Source organism: Gymnodraco acuticeps, unplaced genomic scaffold (genome assembly GCF_902827175.1).
Source record: "Gymnodraco acuticeps unplaced genomic scaffold, fGymAcu1.1, whole genome shotgun sequence".
In the NCBI taxonomy this organism is placed as follows: Eukaryota; Metazoa; Chordata; class Actinopteri; order Perciformes; family Bathydraconidae; genus Gymnodraco; species Gymnodraco acuticeps.
In genome coordinates this window covers 616,671-638,398 of record NW_022989996.1, presented here as the reverse complement: position 1 = coordinate 638,398, position 21,728 = coordinate 616,671, and the positions used below count along the sequence as shown (strand labels likewise).

Genomic DNA, 21,728 nt, shown 5'->3' with positions numbered 1-21,728 from the left:
TGATTTTAAGCCATGCTCTGAAAAGCCAACAAATACAAACTTTTTTTTAAACTTGTTTGAATTTATTTGTAACACACTACAAAAGACATTGTTGTATCTTGTTTAGAAACATCCTTACATTCAGGTTTCTCCACAGGACTCCTTTTTCTGCAGTACTGTTGTTGTAGGGGAAATTAATTATACTTCCTTTAATTGTGGCTACGGGTTGACTGTAATTATTTGCAGACAGTAGCAAAGTTTTATTCTTACACTGTTTAGCTGAGTTAGTAAGCTAACAAGTGCAGTATAACTAACTTTTGAAGTATAATTCATTTAAACAGCATACATAATATGTCTACCCTCACATGTATTTCTCAGTAAGTAAATGTCTTCATCATCACAATAAAAGTCAAGCCTATTGTACTTTTTGACCAGGCGTCATGAAACCTAGTTTAAGAACACCTTATCCCTTCTTCAAAAATAAAACATTCAATGACGTCAGATCAAGTAAGGATGTTTTCGAGATAGAAACCATTAGCTCTGTTTAAAATGGATAAATGGCTTTTTTTTCCTTGCGTTAGCACTCTTGTCTTTTTCAGCATCAGTGTGTGTTTTATTATAATGTTTCAAGGACATGTTGCTTGTGTTACTGTATATTATTATATAATATTTGTCTCTTTTTAAATGGGAAATCTGTTTTATAGAAGCGTTTAGGGAGAGATGAGTTATTGTTTTTATAACATAATTTCCCGATTATTTGAGAAGAAATCCTTTTAGTAGGTTAAGTAGCCTACATTCTTAGAATAAGTGAGAAATCGATTTAACTTCAGTTTGTGTCAGGGTTGGGAAAAATCAGGACCCAAATGCAGAATGAGAAGAAGGGGTACAAGGTATAACAAAAAGCGAGCTTTAATTAACAAAAGCTGTTGACAATGAAAAAAACATAAATCCATAAACCCGTAGCACGAGGAAAATCGGGACAAAAAACCAACAGGGACCAACATGGAGGGTGACAAGAAAGACGACGCCCGAACATAGAGCAAAGGGGAAGACAAGACAAAGGCCCAATCCCAAACCACTCCCTCGACCCTACCCCTCCGTGATGGAGTGAACTCCGTCTGTAGCCACACTCGCAGCTCAACGAGGCTCCTCCTGTCTGATGGAGGGAGTAAATACACAACCCAGTCTCACGGCATTTCGTGTTCACCAACACGATTTTTAATCTATTGATTCGTGTTCACCAACACGATTTGCCCGTTTTTCGTGTTGCACAGCACGATTTTAAAAGCAATGTATTTCTACTGCCTGCAGCACGTATTTTTCTCCGGTCGGGTCGTGGGAGACCGGAAGCTGTGTGGTTCATAAAAACATGTTCTTACTCAATATCAAGCCACAGTTATTGCTTTTATTTTAAATCGTATAATTTCGGACTTTTGTTGCCGTCTGTGAGGAAAATAAATGGGGCTCAGAGCCTCAGGATACTGAAATCTGTATTTTTTAAATCTTTTTTTCCTTCTAATTTGTTATTCTTTTCAAAATAACACACTGTTATTTACTCACCAATAACACACAATTATCCTTGCTTTTATTTATTGGTTTAATTCCATAATCTCGGGCTTTTTTGGCGTCCGTCAGGAACTGAATTTCAAAATAAAAATAACCGGAAACAGACGTAGGCATTTCGAGCGATTACCCAAGATCCTCAGCTATGGTTTTAAGCTCGCTTATTGGATGTTTTAGCCGCAATGCATGCTGGGATTTGGTGTTTATATGATATGAAATCCGGAAAACATTTTAAAAGAATAAAATAATACTTAATTCCGAGCGCTCTTGCTTTTCTCTTTGAAAGTCATCACATAACGGCATTGTAATACACGGTTCGGCTGCATTGTATATTACAGATCTGCCGTAGTTCTTTATTTATAGAGCCCTGATGAGAAGACGTTTGGAAAAACTGAAAAAATGCCGCCGAAACTGAATACTTGACGTGGATCATAAATATATTCAACAATTAAACAACATCTTCAATTTATCTTCACACAATACGTCTCCTTGCAGTATCAACACTAATTCGGCTGACTTTTACATTTGATCTAATTCACAGATAGGTTATATTTAAACCATAACGGTGCACAGCTGATATAAAAGGACTGTAGTTTTTAAAGATATTACTGATTTTCTTTGAATGTAAGAATGTAAATACTGAGTCTGAAATAGTATAGCAATATGCTGTAAAATTATGTGAAAGCATGCATAAAACTACACATCTTCAGATGTTGTACGAAAACATAAGTGTCCTACATTTATAATACAAAGTTATTATGGCTGTGTGTACCTTGTGTGCACCTCCTAGTGGTTAAAGCACGTTATTGAATTATTGTTATATTTGATTAAAAAAATATTAAGAGTACATACTTTCATAGGGGGAAAGTATAAATATAGAATGTAAAAAATAAAGAAGATACTTTAAGTGATCTCTACAATAAAACAGTTTAGTGCAGAATGTACAAAGATATTAATAGGAGGAGGTGCAAAACAGAAAAACGAATTAACCTTTATTTAAACATTAAATAACAGATTAAGGTCTTCTTCTAAATAAGAAAAAAACTTTGGGGGTATCTATCTACAGATAAATATTAAGCCTGACAAAGTACTTAACGTCTAATATATTGCTTTCCTGCAATGTTAACTATGTTGAAGCACTTATTTTTAACTGATATTATACATATGAATTATACTCTTATGTATGTAGATAGAATAAGAAATGTGCAGAATATGACAGTTTGACGGTGGAGGTACACACATATTGATAGATGTCTTATTGAGGAACCTGTGACCCAAGTGTTTCATTCATTGCATAACTACACCGTAGTTGTGTATATGATATGTCAATAAACCTTTGAAAATCTTGAAAGGGATGTGCAAAATAGCCATAATATACAGTCTTTAATGAACTATTAGTAGAGAATAACGAGTAATGAATATACTTTATTACTCGTTTCCATTAATGTCAATTGCAGATACATGTTTAGTCTTCTCAAGCACCAACTATCAAATATCTCTCCTGATTGTTGGCACTTGACAATCACCTTACCTGAATTTTACTCAGGTGTAACTAAAGTCTGATTTAAGGGTTGTTTATATTTCACTTAATTAATCAGAATCTGCAAAGTAACTCAAATAAATGCAGTGGAGTAAAAATACCAGGTTAACCTCTGAATTGTAGTAGAGTAGAATTACAAAGTAACAATGAGCTGTCATGTGGGTATTAATGCTGCGCATTATGGACACAAGCGATTTTCACCCATTTATTAATTATATGTTTTACATTTGATAACACCAATGTGTTTAATACTGGCAACTTCTAATTGTGGGAAAAACGAAAACGTTCAGTAGAGACGTCCCATAGAACATTTTGCGAAACACAATAGCCAGCATGTGTAGTTCTGGGGGGGCGTTCGATTCCAGTTTTGGATAGTCTGGCGTGGTTTCGTTCCATTTCACACAGCTGTTTGACGCTCTGCGTAACCTTACGGGGACTGTAGTCCTAAACGATAGCTGGGGATTATGGGTAGTGTGGTGTCTTCGGCCATCCTAAACTCAGAAATGTTGACAATCGCAATGATGCTCGAAATGTCCCTTATACGTCTGTTTCCGGTTATTTTTATTTTGAAATTCAGTTCCTGACGGACGCCAAAAAAGCCCGAGATTATGGAATTAAACCAATAAATAAAAGCAAGGATAATTGTGTTTTATTGGTGAGTAAATAATAGTGTGTTATTTTGAAAAGAATAACGAATTAGAAGGAAAAAAATATTTAAAAATACAGATTTCCGTATTCTGAGGCTCTGAGCCCCATTTATTTTCCTCACAGACGGCAACAAAAGTCCGAAATTATACGATTTAAAATAAAAGCAATAATTGTGGCTTGATATTGAGTAAGAACATGTTTTTATGAACCACACAGCTTCCGGTCTCTCACGACCCGACCGGAGAAAAAGACGTGCTGCAGGCAGTAGAAATACATTGCTTTTAAAATCGTGCTGTGCAACACGAAAAAAAGGGGCAAATAAATCGTGTTGGTGAACACGAATCAATAGATTAAAAATCGTGTTGGTGAACACGAAATGCCGTGAGACTGGGTTGAAATACAGCAGCAAGCTTTGGGACGGCCTCCCCTCTCTCCGGCAGAAACAGGAAATGCCGTAACTGTATGTAACAACGGTTTCAAATCAGCATCTCTTAGACAAAAAGTTTAAATGAATAACTCAAATAAAACTCCAAACATCTTTCATTGTGTTTCAAAGCTCTTTTAGTTTTAAACCTGATAAGTTTCTTAGTTTTTGCAACGGTCTGTAAATATACACAACTTTTTAATAAAATGCACACATTTACCTTTTTCTAGACTAAACACAGGTATGATCCTAAGTTAAAAACATATGAGGTTATCATGAGGTTGTTAACATCGCAATTTATCAGTGGATGTTTGCTGGAACTACTTGTAAACAGCGTGTTTCCTGACGGACACACACAGCGTGACTCCGGTCAGGTAGAGACCGGTCTCAAGTCAGCACCGCTGCAGACTCGCTGTTTGAGGGCTTGATAGCCCACTCCCCCTCCACACCATGGATGTATAATAAGAACTCCACACTCGTTGCTTTGGAACAGCCCTCAATATGGCGACCCTCCGCGTGAACGCGCAAACGGAGGGGTCAGGTGTAGGGGTAGGGTGTAGGGGGCGGTTTGGGAATGGGCCTAAATACATGGAAAGGGTAATCAGGACAGGACAAGACACAGCTGGGAAGGGGAGGCAGAAACACAAGGGCAACAGGTGAACACAATGAGGCAATCAGACACAGGAGGGCAAACACAGGAAGGAAGACCAGACAAAGGGAGAACAGAATTTCAAAATAAAACCGGAAAATGGCTACATAAATCCAAAACCATGACAGAATCCCCCCCTCAAGGGATGGATTCCAGACATCCCAAAACAAAAAAACACATAAATTCAGCAGGGTGGGATGAGAGGGTCCAGAGGAGGGACGCATGACTAGGGCCAAAAGGGTGAGTGGAGGGGGTCTGGAGGACGGGTTTGGGCTAATAGCCCGGGGGCACGGCCAGGGGCGCGGGAAGGGGGGTGCTGAGGGCGCTGCAGCACCCCCCTAGCGGCAGGCAGGCGGTGCGGAGCTCCCCTGTCTGCACATTTATTTTATTTTTATTTTATATATTTATTTCATTTAATTGTGCCTGAGATTATATTTTAAATTATATGTTATTATTCAAATGATAATTTAAAACTATATAATAAATAATTTTGCTTCAGGGAAGAAAAATAAAAAAGATGTGGAAAAAAAGATTTGTGTTAGTTTTTAGTCGGCTGCATTTAACGTGACGCACAACAACACAACTGACATGGCGCAAACACGCTAAATCTGCAAAATCGTGTGCATAATCTGTATACTGGTCAATATCATGTTTGTGGTATTTGAATTATTATTTTATGGTTATAGCTGCTGCAGCCGTGCATAATCTGTGTAATGTGTAGCCAATACATTCCACATTGTTGGTAAAATAATATTTTACATCTTTGTAGTGTGTGTGCTAGTGCTTATGTGCATGCTCTATAGTGTTCACTGGAGTCCATTGTTATGCTGTGTGTGTGTGTGGTGTGTGGCACCCGTTGGTGCGTAATTAGCACATCGGACAGCACCTCAGCACCCCCACTCAAAATAGCTTCCCGCACCTCTGGGCACGGCAGACGGCCCGGGGGCAATGCAGAGGCAGAAGAGGGGCGAAGGCCGCAGCGAGGAAACTCAGGGGGCCAGAGACATGTGCTACCAAGCAAGCCTCCTCGACATTGAGAAACACCCACAGCTTTATGTGGACTGGGTAGCACGTTGTTGTAGTATGAGTGTATTTTGTGCACATTCACTCCCTACAGCTCCTTCTAATGGTCACTAGACATAATGGCAACTACTGAATATCTGCTCCTTTGCCATTGCTGCTATTTTTTTGAAGCTTTTTACCTATTTCCTGCAGTAAATGCCAGCTTGCTTGTTGATAAAAGGTTCAGAAATTAAAATATATTTTATTGGATTTTAATCTACCCCGAGATATTCCACCAATGTCTAGTAATCCACAATATCTCCAACATTGTAGATTTGCAAATGTACTAGCAGAATAATCTTTTTTATTTACAGCGACTCATAACACTGGAATTAAAAATGTTACTTAAGCTTTAGAATATAATTCTAACATGTATGTCTGTCTTTCGAAAAACGATCATAATAATATATTTGTAAAACACTATTATAATAGCATAGTGTGTACGTGTATTACATTGTGAGGTGTGACGACCTTTGTGCACATTGTGGTTACTGCAGCCTTAATACTCAACCATTTACCTTTTACCCACATTCTCTTTCGTTAAAGAGCAAATGTAGCCTATTGAAAAAAAGCACTCATAAATGTGGGATTATCTACAGTAAATACGGATCTTTCTCATTCAAGGGGGAATACATATTGATGCTACAAGTGGTGTATGTAGTGACGTGCCACACCTTTAGATTATTGATCAATAAGGAAAGTGTGTGCATCAACTCAAATGACTGTTTTATGAAACGGTGTCACTCTTACTGCAGTTGAAAAAGGTGTGAACTCGTCTCTTCTTTGCAAGAATAACACCTGACCACAAAGTTTCCGTTGTGGCGGTTATGTTGACTACAAAAGGTGGTAGGGGGAGCAGTGCCAGACACAGTGTTTAGATTTTACTGCACACAGTGAACATGATCCACGCATTCTGCATTTTATTTTTCTTCCTGCAGCTCTCCCTCACTGGTAAGATAAAATGAGATTAAATAAGCTTTTTTAATGGCTGGAGGGTTGGTAAAAAAGTAATTCAGTTTTTTGTTTTTTTATCTGTAATAAGAGTAAAAATCAATTGGCAGTTGAGCATTTTGTACTTTTTTACCTGTGTATTAATTAACCTTCTTAATCTTAAGGGGCTTCTGAGAGTGGCATAGTGGGGGGGAATATTACGAAGCCTCATTCCCGACCCTACATGGCATCTCTCCAGTTTCAGGGAAAACACTCATGTGGCGGGGTCCTTATTCGAGAGGACTTTGTTCTGACTGCAGCACACTGCGAAGAGTGAGTTAATGACACATTAATGCAACAAAACGATTTGATGATGAATTAATTGAATGGCTCCGAAATGAATGCATTCAATTATAATAGTTTTTTCCCCATGACTCAATATCTATCATTCACAAAAGATTTGGTGCCAATTCCATGCGTGTTCCTCATTGTCTGGAGTTCAGTTAAAATAAATATAGAAATACTTTTGTTAAGACAGCTTTCACATAGTTATTTGTATCATACTGTAGTAGTTATATGTGACATATTTATCAATGTTTTCAGTCTGTTTCAAGGTGAAAATTGTTGTTAAGTATTAACAATAGTATTACAATATTTGTACCCTTATTTGTCAGTGAGCAGACCATGACGGCGGTCCTTGGAGCACACAACATCAAAAAGAAAGAGAAAAGTCAGCAAAGGATAGAAGTGGCTAAGCGCCATCCACATCCAAAATTCAAAAAGGACGGACACCAATATGATATCATGTTACTCGAGGTAAACTAAAAAACCTGTTAAAGGTTTTGTACAATGCTTTCATTTTAGCTTCATTTTTTTGTAATGTTTGCACTTCACACATTGCACAGAAGGATGTAGGGGCGATATGCTTTACATAAAAACTCAATGTGACTTTAAGAGGATACAACTAAGTAAAACATAATTATTCTCTCTCTCACAGTTAAAAAACAATGCCACACTGAATACTGATGTCAACATCATCGGACTACCAAAGAGTGATGAAAACCTCCACGCAAGAGTTAAATGTGAGGTTGCTGGCTGGGGCCGAACTGGACACACAAAGCCTATCTCAGATGTCCTGAGGGAGAATACGGAGTTCATACAATTCAGCCATGAGTGCGACCACATATGGAAAGAATACTTTGTTTCTAGTCAAATGATATGCACCAAATTTGACAAAAAGAAGGGAGGAGTTTGTCAGGTAATTAACAATTATAAACCACAACATAATTCTGTGAACGTGAATCATACTTGATTTAATCAAAAACAAAAGCGTCTATTTATTTCCGGTCCACTGAATCATCTCTTTGTGTTGCCTTCTTTTTTAAGGGGGATTCCGGTGGACCACTTATCTGCAAAGGAGAGCTTCAGGGTCTTACGGCTTTCACCAGTGCATATAATTGTAATGATCCAAAGTATCCCCATGTCTTCACTAAAGTGAAATCCTTTCTCCCCTGGATCAAGAAAGTGATGAAGAAATAACAGAATGTAGCATGAGGCACAATTCAGAGGCCAAGAAAATGTTCCTTTTTTTACTTACTTAAGAAATTGAATGGCATAGTAAAACAACACATTTGAGAATGACTGGTCTTATCTTATTTAAAAAATAATAACAAACTTAACAGGCAAATAATGTGTCCAATAGATTTAACCTGTTGTAGATATTCGTGTGACGTCAAGTGATGAAGAAATAGTTTTTTATTCTTAGCTAAAAATCTGTGACCATGTCCAAATATATTTGATGTTTATCTTTTTTTGTGTAGTTGAACAAAACAAACAGGAACTGAAATTCATGAAACCAGTTTATGTAAAGGTTTTGCATGTGAAAACAATTGTACAAATAAAATGTGAAATTCAATTTTTTTTTATTTAACTCAAAATCTCACACTACAGTTATGTATTTTTACATCTTTGTCAACTATGTACATATTTACCTTTATTATGTTAATAATTATTATGTTCTATCATAATTGTTGTAGTTGTTGCAGAATATGTTTAAGACTTTACACAAGAGCAGTTGAAACAGTGTTCAGAAGGCGGGGCGATACAGAAAGCATGTCAATGAGTGTGATGGTTTACTTGTGGTGTGAAAGTCAAACCACAGAAAACTGCTGCTTGTCACGGCTTGTCAGTCATAGTGCAAACTTTTGAAGTTGAACCGTTTTCTGTCTGTGAAACCCGTCATCTGCAGAGAAAGTGAAAGGAATGTGCCGTTTTAAAAAAGCAGTTCACCTTAAAATAAAGTCCTCGTCCTGGTCAAGATTTCCTTACGTCAAAAGAGAAAGAAAAGACATGTGAAACTCACCTGACTTGGATCTCTTGTGAAATATCTCTTCTCTATTACCTGTTAGGAGAATGAGGGGCTCAAGTTTTTATATAACATTTGTACTTTGATTCAGAGAACTTCATACTAAAAAGACTTGATGTCTTGACTGTCATAATTGTTCAATGTTTCCCAATTTGGATCACACTATAATACAGGAAATAACATGATTATTTTTGTTTTTCTTACAAGCATTCATTACAAAATATATCAAGTCATAGGATAGTCAATATTGTGATGTGATTTTTGACGTAATAAAAAAGAAAACATCTTTAGTCTTACGCCTTAATATAAAAAAGAACTAGGCACGCTTCACAAGGACACATTTGTTTGGAATGTTATATACTGTAGTATTCACATTGACATTCAATTTGCCAACAGAAGAAAGTGTAGCACTTAGCGCTACGGATCTGTGAACTGCATTAATACCACGTTTTGGGGGGAATTCAATATTAAATGTCATTTTGCAATTACTAGTAATGTATTAATAGAATGTGTCTACATGGTTCACACATGATGTCTTGTGCTTCTCATCAACACCAAAGAGATGAAAGTAGAACAAATATGAATAATAATCTGCTTTACATGCTGTATGTATCTCTAAATGTGTGTTTCTCACCTTGTCAAAGAACCTGCTGAGCTTCACAGCATTTGATGTGCCTGCAGCGAGGTATCTTGGGTTGGTGCAGTCCTGTGAAAACAAAATAGCACTTCAGCCACAAACCTCAACTAAAACTAAAGCTCTGTTCTTTCCCAGGTTGAATCTTGAAACTGTACTGATAAAATGTGTATGTTATTGTAGATTTTTTTCAAATTGTTCTGAAATAAGCTTCTTTTATAAATCCAGCAATGTTACAGATTACTTGAAATGGGCTTAAAGTCAGAACTTGCAGGAATGAAAGGTTGGCCTACGAGATTGATCTCCTCTGCATTGAAGTCTTCAGACAGGAAGGCCGTCCGAGTGAGAACCTCGTTGCGTTTGTTTTCTGGGATTTGGTCAAACTTGGTGCCAATCAGCAGCAGAGGCACCGGGTTCTCAGCAAACTGCTCTCTGTCATAGTCACTGCTGTGAGAAAAGAACACGACTTAACTCCCCAATATCCAACTTTTGTAGTCACATTTAACTATCTAATATTAACTACATGTGTACTTACCCGTTTGAGACGATCACTCCTGTTGGAGAGGAATCTTTGTTTAAAGCTTCCAGTGACCAGCGATACAGATTCTGAGAGGATTTCTTATTTGTTAAATCGTGTACCAACATAATTCCTGAAAGAAAGAGGACACAACTAAGTAATAGCAACCCTTCAAATGTTAGATATTTTTATATATTCAAATGAAATCATCTTTACCATTGACTGAATTGTAGAAGACAGCTCTGGTGCTTTTGATACTGCTGGCACAGCCAACAGATCCTCCGACATCCCAGAGTTCAATGTAGTAGGTTTTCTCCTCCGGCGTGCCCTCCTTATAGTCTTGCACCTGTAGTTAACAAAACAATGTTTGACCAATAGATTATATTCCTCTAAGCATCTGTAACATGTAAGTGTTCACTGTATTTCATGATCAATGGAAGGAAGTTCTGCAACACAGCAGTATATGAAGTAAGTACAATTGTACAAGCTGTATCAATAAACTGATGTACATATTAATGTTTAATTTATTATAATTCAGTAATTAAATCTAATTGTTCTGAAATTGGCTGTTCTCTGCATAAAGATAACTTATATTTTCCAAATCATAGTGTATTACACTAACTTTAAACATGTGTTTTTCAGTCAGTAGACAAAAGACTGGAGGAAGAGGAAGCATGTACGTTTCCAATATATTGGCTTTTACAAACATTGTTATTTAAAAGGTTGTCATATGGAGTATGCATTTCAATGTAGTTTGTCTGAAGCTAATTTAAAGGCCGGTCGCATAATTTAAGACTGTGTCCAAATGAAATTCTGTTATCTAGGCATTGACCTGCTTACCCGGACATCCACAGAGCACCCAACAGTCCAGGATGGATTTCCTAACACTTGATTCTGACATAGCAGGTGGACCAAGGAGGACTTGCCAACTCCTGCAAAAGATGAGAAATGTGGGTGGATGAATGTCATCAGAGGCAGGAAGACACACATTTGTGCGAATAGTGCAACATATTCCATTAAGGTATAAACCTTGCAGCACACCAGCAAATAGCTTTAACGAGCTGTTAGGTGCCACTTCGGCAAAAATGTTGATACAATTTCAACTTTATGTGACGATAAGGGGTATGCTTAGCACAAATACAACACTTTAGATCGGCTATACATGCAGGTAACACGAAGTTATTGCTTTAAAATTAAGAGCCAGATGCTGGTCCATCTTTATCACAACATACGTTGAACACGACAATCATGTTGCGTCAGATATGCAGGTCTAAAGTGCCAACAACAGACTAAAGACAAGAGTTTGATGTTCCTTATTTAAGAACACAAGGCTTATAAACTGAGTTACTTTCGGCCAAAACAAAGAAATGTATTAACATAAACAGACGCTTTTTCGGAATTGCAAAAACGGTACTTTACTTACCCGAATCTCCTAAAACTAATACTTTTACCCTGTCAAGAGAAGCCATTTTTTGTTGACAGCGACGTCCCGGAAGAAAACAGTGAAAACCCCGCCTGCAAATATAATTTCTTTATTCCGATTGGTTACCCGAAAAATACGTTAGGAATAGAGATGCACAGCTATTCGTCTAAATGTATGTCAATCAACATTCCTGCTACCCTATTGGCTACTGATTGCAACTTGAAAACCTTTGTTGTGGTTTAGGGTTTCAATTCCGGGGTTATGTTCTCAAATGAGTCGTGAAGCATGCTAACCTAGCAGTTTAAAGATTCACAATTACAAATGTGTGTGAGCTTTAGCTGTGTTGGTTAGAGATACAAGCAGCGTACTCTGAAATGACCTAAGGAAGCGGTAGCTTTGGCGTATTGGTGGAACATAACGAGTACCGGGTAAGGTTGGAATTAACTAGGTTTTTATGCAAACTAACTTTATGTTGGCTGCAAGTTTAGTTAACAAGACAACGTGAGGGAATGGCTATATGATAAAGCAACAGCAATGCTACTAGCTTACCAAGTTATACTATCATCACCTATAACATTGGTTTGTGTTTCAGCCAGTTTGCTGCATTCGTAATTGTTGTTTTTCTTTGTTCAAGTTAAGCTAACGTTAAGCTAAGTCAGGTCGCCACTATGTAACAACCGGGTTAGCTTCCAGTTTAGACTGGGCTGGCGTTATTAATCACCACTTGTTAATGTTAGCACAAAACAACAGGACATATGATGTTTTAAAGGTTGTCCACTTCAACAGAGGTTGTGCGTTTAAGCAAATTATCAAGTATAGCAGAGAGAACATTATTCCTCAAATATGATCATCCCACCATTTAAATGTCCATCATTGTATTTATCCTGATTGATCTTTCACTTCCCTTTTTAAATGTAACCAAAGCTATGGCTACTTACCTACTGTTTCATGCTAAACAAAGTATTTGCCGGTTCTCTCAAAGTTCCTACATGTTGTCCTTGTCTTTACCCAATATGTCTAATCTCTATCCACAGCAGAAGATGATAGAACCAGAGATACTCACCGAGGTCCCTGCAGCACTGAAGCGGCTAGCCAAGCAGGTAGTGAGGGGTTTCTATGGAGTGGAACATGCCTTGGCCCTGGACGTGCTCATTCGCAACCCCTGTGTACGTGAGGAGGACATGCTGGAGCTGCTCAAGTTTGATCGTAAACAGTTGCGCTCAGTACTCAACACCCTGAAGGCAGACAAGTTTGTCAAGTGTCGCATGAGAGTGGAAACGGCCCCTGATGGCAAGACCACACGGCACAATTACTACTTCATCAACTACAGGTGGGTTATCTTCTTTTTGGTTTGCATGGCAACAGTGCAGATAATAGACAGTAACACACAATGGCTTCCTCTTATTACAGAAGCCCTATTATGCTTTTCAGGGGTTTCCCTCTCCTGTAGTGTGTTATTTAGGTTTTTGTGCGCGTAAATGGATGCAAAGGCTCAAATCTTTAAGTTCCCTTTATGTTTTGAGAGCATTGGTGCATTCCTTCAAAGATCAATACATTTTGACCTCATCCCTTTTAGTTTAGACAAAATGTACATATATGAGTGTGAGAAAATGGATTGATTTACCACAATAACGCTCAAAGTTGACCCCTTTCTGACCACCCACCTAATGGATCTTTTCAGGGTACTGGTCAACGTGGTCAAGTATAAATTGGATCACATTCGACGGCGCATCGAGACAGATGAGAGAGACTCCACCAACCGTGCCTCCTTCCGCTGCCCCTGCTGCTTCTCCACCTTCACCGACCTAGAGGCCAACCAGCTGTTTGACCCCATGACAGGTAAACATTGAATTCATAACCTATTCTCCAATATATCTGTAGAACAAGACCTTGGACCAAAAAGGTTGTTCGCTAACTTGTGAAAAAACCTGACAAAGACGCTGGAAAAGCTTTTATTACACATGTGACGTAGTCAAATGATCGCAATATCAATGTGCTAGGAAAACAATTAATTGGAGAACATTGAAATGTGGTCTAAAGGCCCGTCTTGTTAGATTGTATTGTATTATGTCGGTCAGAAGAGAAATAAATAGATTTTTGGACAAAGGATAAGACACAAATATACCTAGGATGCTTGATCAACAAGTTAACATTTTCCAATTCATATATCTGCTAGTTTGCCTAATCTGTCCAATTTTAAAGAGGTGAATTCATACTTTTTGGGTTGTTTTAAGAGCCCTTTTTAAAGTTTGTATTCTCTTAAAGTACAATGCTTCCACATGTCTTTAAGCGTATTTCAAATGACTTGTTATCACAACAACATCATTGAAGTGAAATCTGATTCTGAGTTTGGGCTGCCAGCTGTCAAAAACACTCATTTAGTATCTGAATAATAATGATACAGGTTTACTTTAGGTTGTTTGGCAGATTGACATGAATATGTACTTTTATACGGATATCAATGCTTGTGATAAGGCATGTGTCTTTTAAAGAGAGCCCTTACTCAAATCTGTGTTCATTCATAAACTGCATTAATTTGTCAGTCGGTCACAATAAAGCACCAACTGTGCTCGCATTGTCTGCCAATATCAAGGTTGATCACCGGTCAACCAGCACTGTTGCTAGGCTACACAGAGTACTTCTGCCACACAAGCATTTGAAATGCGGCATCAGTCTAAAGCCTAGTGTAATGATCCCATCTCCGGTTGAATGTTTAAAGCCTGTTTAACCTTTGACCTCACGCAGAGCCACTGATCACAACAGTGATGTCCAGAGTCCATATATACTCGCCTGCAGCAAAGTGATAGGTTTAACCACTTGATGTCAGCAGAGACCAGATTTTTAAGGGATGTAATGTGTCTTTGGCCCAATCCCAAACCACGCCCTACACACTACCCCTACACACTACCCCTACACACTCCCCCTCCGTGACGGAGTGAACTCCGTGGAGTGACACTCGCAGCTCAACGAGGCTCCCTCCTGTCAGATGGAGGGAGTAAATACAGCGGCAAGCTTTTGGACGGTTTCAAATCAGCATCTCTTTGACAAAAAATTACTCCAAACATCTTTAATTGTGTTACTTTTTTGTAAAGCTCTTTCAGTTTTAAACCTGATGTTTATAAGCTTCAACGCGCAAACGGAGAGGTAGTGTGTAGGGGGCGGTTTGGGCCTTTATATTGAAATCTCCTATTTCAATGGTCAAATCATTGGAGTATGTAGTTGATTTGACTATGATGCTGACAAATTCATCTTTACATTTATGCCAACATGAACTGATTTAATAACTACGATTACTTATTATTATAAACGTTATAATACACCAAAATCATATAATATAACATAATGGACTCCCCAGATCCTTAGACAACATGCCAACGTCTTCTTAGGTATTTTATAATAAAGTAAGCATGCAGGCATATAGAACTTTTTTTTAGGGACAAGATGTAAATATAGAAGCTAGAAATTGATATTATAAATGACATGACGGAAAAGTCTGCTTCCTCTGCTTCCTGGTTCCTGACTTTTTTGGGATGACACCTTTATAAAATCTAGCATATTTTTTCTCACACTTGCCTCTTGTTTCAACATACTGGTATTAAATCATGCTGTGCAGGCTGTAACCCTGTACCCTGACAGAAAGAATAACTGGAGCTCACACAGTGGAGGTCTGATGGACTGGCTGTTTCTTCAGGGCCCGCAACACTCAGTTTGACCTCGAAGGAATAGGAAATGACATGGCAGCTCTTCTAGCTCATTCTGACCCACAAAGGAGGGCTGAAACCCTTTGGCTCTGCATTTTCACACCTTGCTGTCGTGTGACTGTACCGGTTTCTTTGTAGGACTCTCACACTGACATGTAGGTCCACCAAAGGTTTCTCCTGAAAAACAGTTGCCTAAAATGTGGCTTTCTTTTATTTCCTTTTACCTGTAGTTGCTCTGACGTCTCTCTTGCTGTCTCTATTGTGGTACACACATACAACACGCATGGCAGGCATGGGTTCTGTATAATGCTGGAGCAGTTCCAATGATTGAAACTGAAATTGGCCAGAGAACCAGATGGCCCATCATGCCCTTCTCTTACTGGTAGGGAGCAGGTCCACAAGCTTTAGAAAATACCACCCAATGCAAAGATTATCCCCTGAAGAAATCTGCCTGCACTGTCATTAACAATGCAGTTTTTTTATAGTTGCATATATTAAACTCTTGAATTCCATCAAATAGCAACGTGTTATTGTGGCATACCTTTAACCTCTTGAATAGCCCTTTTCATGCAATGTGTGAGATATTTTATACAGGAAAGACACGTGTTTATATTGGTGTGTTTGGTGGTTCACATTCCCAAGTAGGCTAACTTCTGCAAATGGTTTTTGTGAAATTATTTTATAGCCATGGTAAAAAGAAAACAAATGGACCTATATGCATGTCCCAGGATTGTTGGTAAAAGCAATTTCATACTTTCGGCTTACATATGTCTGCATATGGTTAATGTGACCCAAATTACGTCATGTTGCTGTTCTGTTCCACACTCCAGTCCAGTCAATATTGAATGCATCTTTAGCTGTTTTGTAGAGGTGAAGGAAAAGATAAACTGATTGGTTGTTTTGAAAAGAGGTTGGATAAGGAGATTCGCCTTCACTAGGGTTAGCAACAGAAATGTAAGTTAGGTCTTCAAAGAAATACAAAGGTGTTCTGTCAAACAACATAGCTTCGAAAGGGGTACGTTCTTTGGCCAGATAAGTTCCATGGTGCTTTTATTTAACATGGTTCTCTCCTAACCTTCAGGTACATTTCGCTGCACCTTCTGCCAGACGGAGGTAGAAGAGGATGCGTCTGTGTGTTCTGACGGCAGGACACAGGTGGCACGCTTCAACGAGCAGATCGAACCCATCTACGCATTGCTACGCGAGACCGAAGATGTCAACTTGTCCCAGGACCTGCTGGAGCCGGAGCCCGCTGAGATCCCCGCCCTCAGACAGAGGTGAGCTTCTAACCAACCTCTACTTTTTACTCATAAAAACATATTCCCCTCAGAAGTCATTACGCCAATCCTCAAGAGTCACGTCCTTGAGCAGATTTACTGAATGTAATAAACAAATGGGGGTTCACCTCTGTTAACAGCAGGAATAGCCTCAGTGATACTGTATCCACTGACACAGTGCCACAGTGGAATTCTATTCTATTACGCTGCAGTAATGAAACATTTCTAGCTTGCCCTTTTAACACTCTCTATTCTACATTTTTAAGCACTGTTGGAGATAATTGTTTAAAGGATATTTACTGAATCTCTCCTCCAGCCGGGAACGTGCTGCATTAGCCGCTGGAATGACCGGTCCGCACCGTGAAGCCTGGTCCAACAGAGGCTCGTCCTACGGTGACCTGTACACCCAGAATGTGGTGATCAGCATGGAGGAGCAGGAAGAGCAGCAGAGACTGGCCAATGAAGGCAAGGCGCCCAAGGAGAGGCCCGTATGGTTGACCCAGAGCACCGTGACGGGCGCTTACAGCGAGCCGGAAGTCATCAAGAGCCGTAAGTGATTTTTTCTTTCAAGTTCCCAGATATGTAGCTGTCAAGCCTTTCTTTATACTGTGGTAAGTTTCAGTGGGTGAACAATGTTTCCTTCACATATCAACGAACTAAACAAAAGCTGAATTCATTCAGAACCGAAAGTAATGAGATTCAAGAGTCAAGGGTTTTATTATCATATGCACCGTAGCTACAGTTTAGTTATGGCAATGAAAATCTCCTCCAACAATGCAACATATTATATATATATATATATATATATATATATATATATATATATATATATATATATACAAAATAATAATAATAATACAGAAATGAAAATAAAATAGTGCAAATGAAACGGAATACGATCAATTTGCCACATAGTACAGAAATGTTTTCCCTATTGTAAGCTTATTTTCCAGAAGCACGTTATCCTCCACTCCATGAGTCAGAAGATGTTAGATTTGACAATGAATTCCCACTCCTACGCTGTTTTCATCTCCTTAATTAAAAATGCTCTTGCCTGTCCATGATGAGGCTTGCTAAATGCACAGACCTTACTCGTCTCAAGAGACACGCCTCTCCTATGACCTTAAATTCCACTCCCTGTTCCATTTGTGGTCAAAACAGGCTCTTACAGGTCAACATTACAGGTCATCACCCTCTCTCAGAGTGGTCCTACACCCAGCTGTCTTATTGTGTCATTGTTTCCCCACCCCCAAGGGCATGCAGCAGTCAGGCCAGGCCAGACTCTCAGTGAACCGTAATTGCTTAATTGAAATAATCAGAGGCTTGATTAGTGTATGGCTGAGCAAGGATGGCTCATTAATAAAGTCCATTTCTGGGGAAATGGCATGAATTATGCCTTCCCAGCGTCCTGTCTCTGAGGTGTGTTTCTGTGCGTCCGTCTGCAATGATGTTAGATGTTCAGAGTCTGGAAATAGACATTACACATTTAGAATGGACTTGGTTTAAACACAGATATTGTTCAGATACTTATTTGCAAGAAGTCAATTATTTATAAAAATAACTAGACCCAGCGTTAGAGGCGGGGCTCTGTCATTCCGGTGAAAGTTTACTCAATGGTGCATGAAACCAAAATGACCTGTCTCTACAAAGATACCTGAATCCTTCCTGTATCTTCCATGGATCAACCTGTGATAGAGCATGAACGCTCTCCCTTTCCCTAAGCCCCGCCTCCAATCTGCTCTGTCACAGCAGCGTCAAGCCAGATCGCGGCTCAGTCAAATGAAGGAAGAAGAAGAATTACTACACAATCAACCGCATTTTCCACCACTTTCAGGACAGAATGATTTAAATAAGGGCTATTAGAATGTACATGTTAGTTTATTTAGCACAAATTAAATATCCATTGATTTACTGAATTATGTCTCTTTCCCAATATAAGTCAATGGGGGAAAAGTGTTTTTGGGCCAACTGACACAGAAGTTGTAGTACCACCGTTTACCCACTATCAAAATGTGTTACCAAGCCCCCCCCTACTTCCTCGGGGCTTGGCACAATTTAAGAAATACTGTATATAGGAAAAAGTGAATAATCTCAGTATTTAATATATTTGTAATATTGATAAGCTATGGTTTTGTTTGAACAGGAGACGACGTGGTACCCGTAGCCCCTGATGGAGCACCTGCTGGAATGGATCAGTCAGATGAAAATGAGGAAGTGATGCGCGCCCTGCTCATCCATGAGAAGAGGGGTGCAGCAGCAGTGGGAGGAGCTGGAGGCGGAGCCAGCTCTGCCACCAAGAGTCGTTCCTCTGGAAAGGCTAACGCCAGCGACTCGGACAGCGACACCAGCGAATCGGACGACGACTCTCCCGCAGTTCCTCCAATCGCGTCAGCTGCTAAGTCTCGGGCCGCAGAGGAGGAGGAAGATGACGATGATGAGTTTGAGGATGTGGGAGATGAGCCGATGGTGATGGTGGGGGGTCGGCAGTACTCCTACCGGGATGTCAGCCAGAGGCCAGAGCTGGTGGAGAAGATGTCTGCACAAGAGAAAGAGGCCTACATTGAAAAGGGACAAAGCCTCTTCCAGGACATGTACTTCTGAACAAATATACACATTAACACATATATTTACACACAACAATTTTGGGCAAATGAGTGTACTCTCACTTTGTGAACACTGGGGAAGTGTTATGTGGACACGAGTTCTAAGAAGAATGCAAGATGCTGCTCAAAAAGTATTTACAGTTAAATTGATGCTCTGACGATATAAAAACCAAGGAGATGCTCGGACAGTGTTGCCTTTCACACCTTTAGTATTCTGTCTTAAGTGTTTTTGTCACAGTAAGGGAACACAAGTGCCAATTTATGTTTGTGTCTGTTTTATTTTCATTTCAGTTGGACACCGTCTATATCAGTCATGTTTTCCTATCACAAATCTCTCATGCTTCTTACCGGCCAGACTCGGATGTTTTTGTTATCACTTCAAGTCTGGAAGTGTATTGTTTTGACTTGTGACAGCAGTTCTGTGGTTGAAAGCAGGCAGTGTGAGACTGAAGCTGCTGCCGCTCGCACTACTCTGCCCGTGGAGCAAGGTGTTTCTGGCTGAATACTCCATCTATCTGAAACAAGGTCAGACTGGATTTAAAAGCACATCTCAGTGCTCAATGTATAATTCAAGAGAAACTAGAGAATATTGGTTAACTGTTATGGTTTGAAGCAAAGAAAAAATGTAATTCTGAACAATCTTTAATAAAAAGATACAGGACCAGGTATGGACATATTCTACATAAACTAAAGCTTTGTCTACCTGCAGCGTATACACTTGCAAGCAATTTGGAATATAACAGTTAAAGGGCAGTGTGACATTTGTCTTCTTAGATAGTGAATAACAAGAATACTAAATGATCAGCAAACTATATCTGTCACTGACAAAGATAAGGTAAGGGGTCAGTCATTTAGAATTACAATTTTTTTTCATTCTTAATTATATTATTCTCATTAAAATACATTATTTTCAGTTGGCTTTTGTTCTCTATGCAGTATAATGCCTCGCTCTACATGTCATGAGGCTTATGTTCCCACCACATTTCTCTGACTAATACACAAATTATTATGATGCTCTCATTACAGTCTGGCACCGAACTACTTTATGTTCAAATCATTACTGTTAAATAATTGTTTCGCCCTCAGGAATTTTTGCAGTATTTGTGTGTTCTTAATTAAGGTTTAACAATCTATTTCTTATAAAACGGTATGTGTTCCACAACAGAACTTAAATGACCAATAGAAAGACCAACCTGACTACTACCCATTAGTACTGAAGCCTATCCAAATCTAGCTTAAGATAACTGTAATTAAGGATGGGACAGCTTACTATGGAGATATATAACTTAATCAAGACATGTTGAAAGTGTAAACATTTCATTTCAAGAGAAAGGGAGGCAAACAATCCTGCACCACCAAAAGATAGGCTTTGGGGGAAAAAAAGAACATTCAGTGGCATTCCTCTCCACGGTCATATCCTCCCAGTGAGACCTTCCCCATCTCAACGGGTCACATCCAGGTGACAATTATTCATTGAGGCAGTCCCTACTGGGCAAACACGCTCTCAGCACTGCCGATGTACTCCACCAGGATATAGGGTATTCTGGTATGTGGCTTTTCAAATAATCACTGCTTTGATTAAACCATAATAACCAAAGGCACAGGGTCACCTTCTCATAATGGCAGCAGTTTCATCTGAAAGGTGAAGTCTGAACACAGACATGGGTTTAGCATTTACAGAAAACAGCCGATTTCAAATAAAATGTTACACATGTCAAGGTTCCCAATAGTGAGAAATCACTCCTCTAGTTTCTTTTTAGCTTCAGTCACCATGCTGTTGCTGTATCACATCAATCTTCACTAGGGGTGCAAAGGACTGGAAAAGCAGGAATAATTGACTTAATTTGTAATATGCTCACTACTTGTAGCACTTCGGGATTTGAAATCAAATATGAAGTGCTTTATAAATGGAACCCATTATTATTATTATTATTATAATATAACATAATTAAGAATAATTGTATTTGGGGGGAAATTACACAAAAAAAGTGTTTTAAGACATAGCAAAAAAGGATAACTAAAAAATGAAGTCTTGTTATTCCCATGGAAGCTTTTGGCATTTTCAGAATGTTGATTACACTTATCTTAACAAATCTAGAGCATGATTTTATTTAATTTTAGTTTAAGTCTCTTTTTTTATCGTATTATCTAAGCTGCCATTTCTTCAAATTGTTTCCTAAACGATAATGTGATGCAATGAAGAATAAATGCAGACTTGCGCCCAACATAGTGAAGTCTAAACGACAAAATGCCAGCAAAATGTTGAAGCCATTCTCTATAGCCTACAATATGATTTATGTTCTCTCGTGAAAAATATGAAAAAATGGTTTAACCCCTCAGGAGCATGAAAGAAAAACAGAAATCAGAGTCTGTTCAATCTGGAAACCAAAATGTGCAGAGGTAATCTGATTGG

General features: G+C 38.8%; 3 protein-coding genes across 5 annotated transcripts; 2 read left to right on the top strand and 1 right to left on the bottom strand.

Annotated features, from left to right (window-relative positions):
• Positions 1–6,732: 6,732 nt before the first annotated feature.
• Positions 6,733–8,710, top strand: LOC117544088 (granzyme B-like). Its single transcript, XM_034212887.1, has 5 exons — positions 6,733–6,816; positions 6,981–7,128; positions 7,470–7,611; positions 7,793–8,053; positions 8,182–8,710. Exons 1-5 carry the CDS (start codon positions 6,765–6,767, stop codon positions 8,332–8,334), a joined length of 756 nt encoding a protein of 251 aa, XP_034068778.1. The 5' UTR covers positions 6,733–6,764; the 3' UTR covers positions 8,335–8,710.
• Positions 8,701–11,830, bottom strand: rabl3 (RAB, member of RAS oncogene family-like 3). Of its 2 annotated transcripts, none has more exons than XM_034212889.1 (8): positions 11,735–11,830; positions 11,152–11,243; positions 10,528–10,657; positions 10,330–10,444; positions 10,088–10,238; positions 9,795–9,866; positions 9,158–9,196; positions 8,701–9,037 (listed from the first exon to the last, which is right to left on the bottom strand). In XM_034212889.1, exons 1-8 carry the CDS (start codon positions 11,778–11,780, stop codon positions 8,981–8,983), a joined length of 702 nt encoding a protein of 233 aa, XP_034068780.1. In that variant the 5' UTR covers positions 11,781–11,830; the 3' UTR covers positions 8,701–8,980. The 2 variants fall into 2 exon arrangements, with proteins under 2 accessions (XP_034068780.1, XP_034068779.1); XM_034212888.1 differs by having other exon boundaries at positions 10,088–10,241; positions 11,735–11,829.
• A 139-nt stretch (positions 11,831–11,969) lies between these two features.
• gtf2e1 (general transcription factor IIE, polypeptide 1, alpha) lies at positions 11,970–20,228 on the top strand. 2 transcript variants are annotated; one of them, XM_034212886.1, is made up of 6 exons: positions 11,970–12,162; positions 12,772–13,064; positions 13,416–13,573; positions 16,517–16,712; positions 17,029–17,261; positions 18,856–20,228. In XM_034212886.1, the coding sequence occupies exons 2-6, from the start codon at positions 12,775–12,777 to the stop codon at positions 19,311–19,313; spliced, it is 1,335 nt and encodes a 444-aa protein (XP_034068777.1). In that variant the 5' UTR covers positions 11,970–12,162; positions 12,772–12,774; the 3' UTR covers positions 19,314–20,228. The 2 variants fall into 2 exon arrangements, with proteins under 2 accessions (XP_034068777.1, XP_034068776.1); XM_034212885.1 differs by having other exon boundaries at positions 11,971–12,162; positions 12,769–13,064.
• The last annotated feature ends 1,500 nt before the right edge of the window (positions 20,229–21,728 follow it).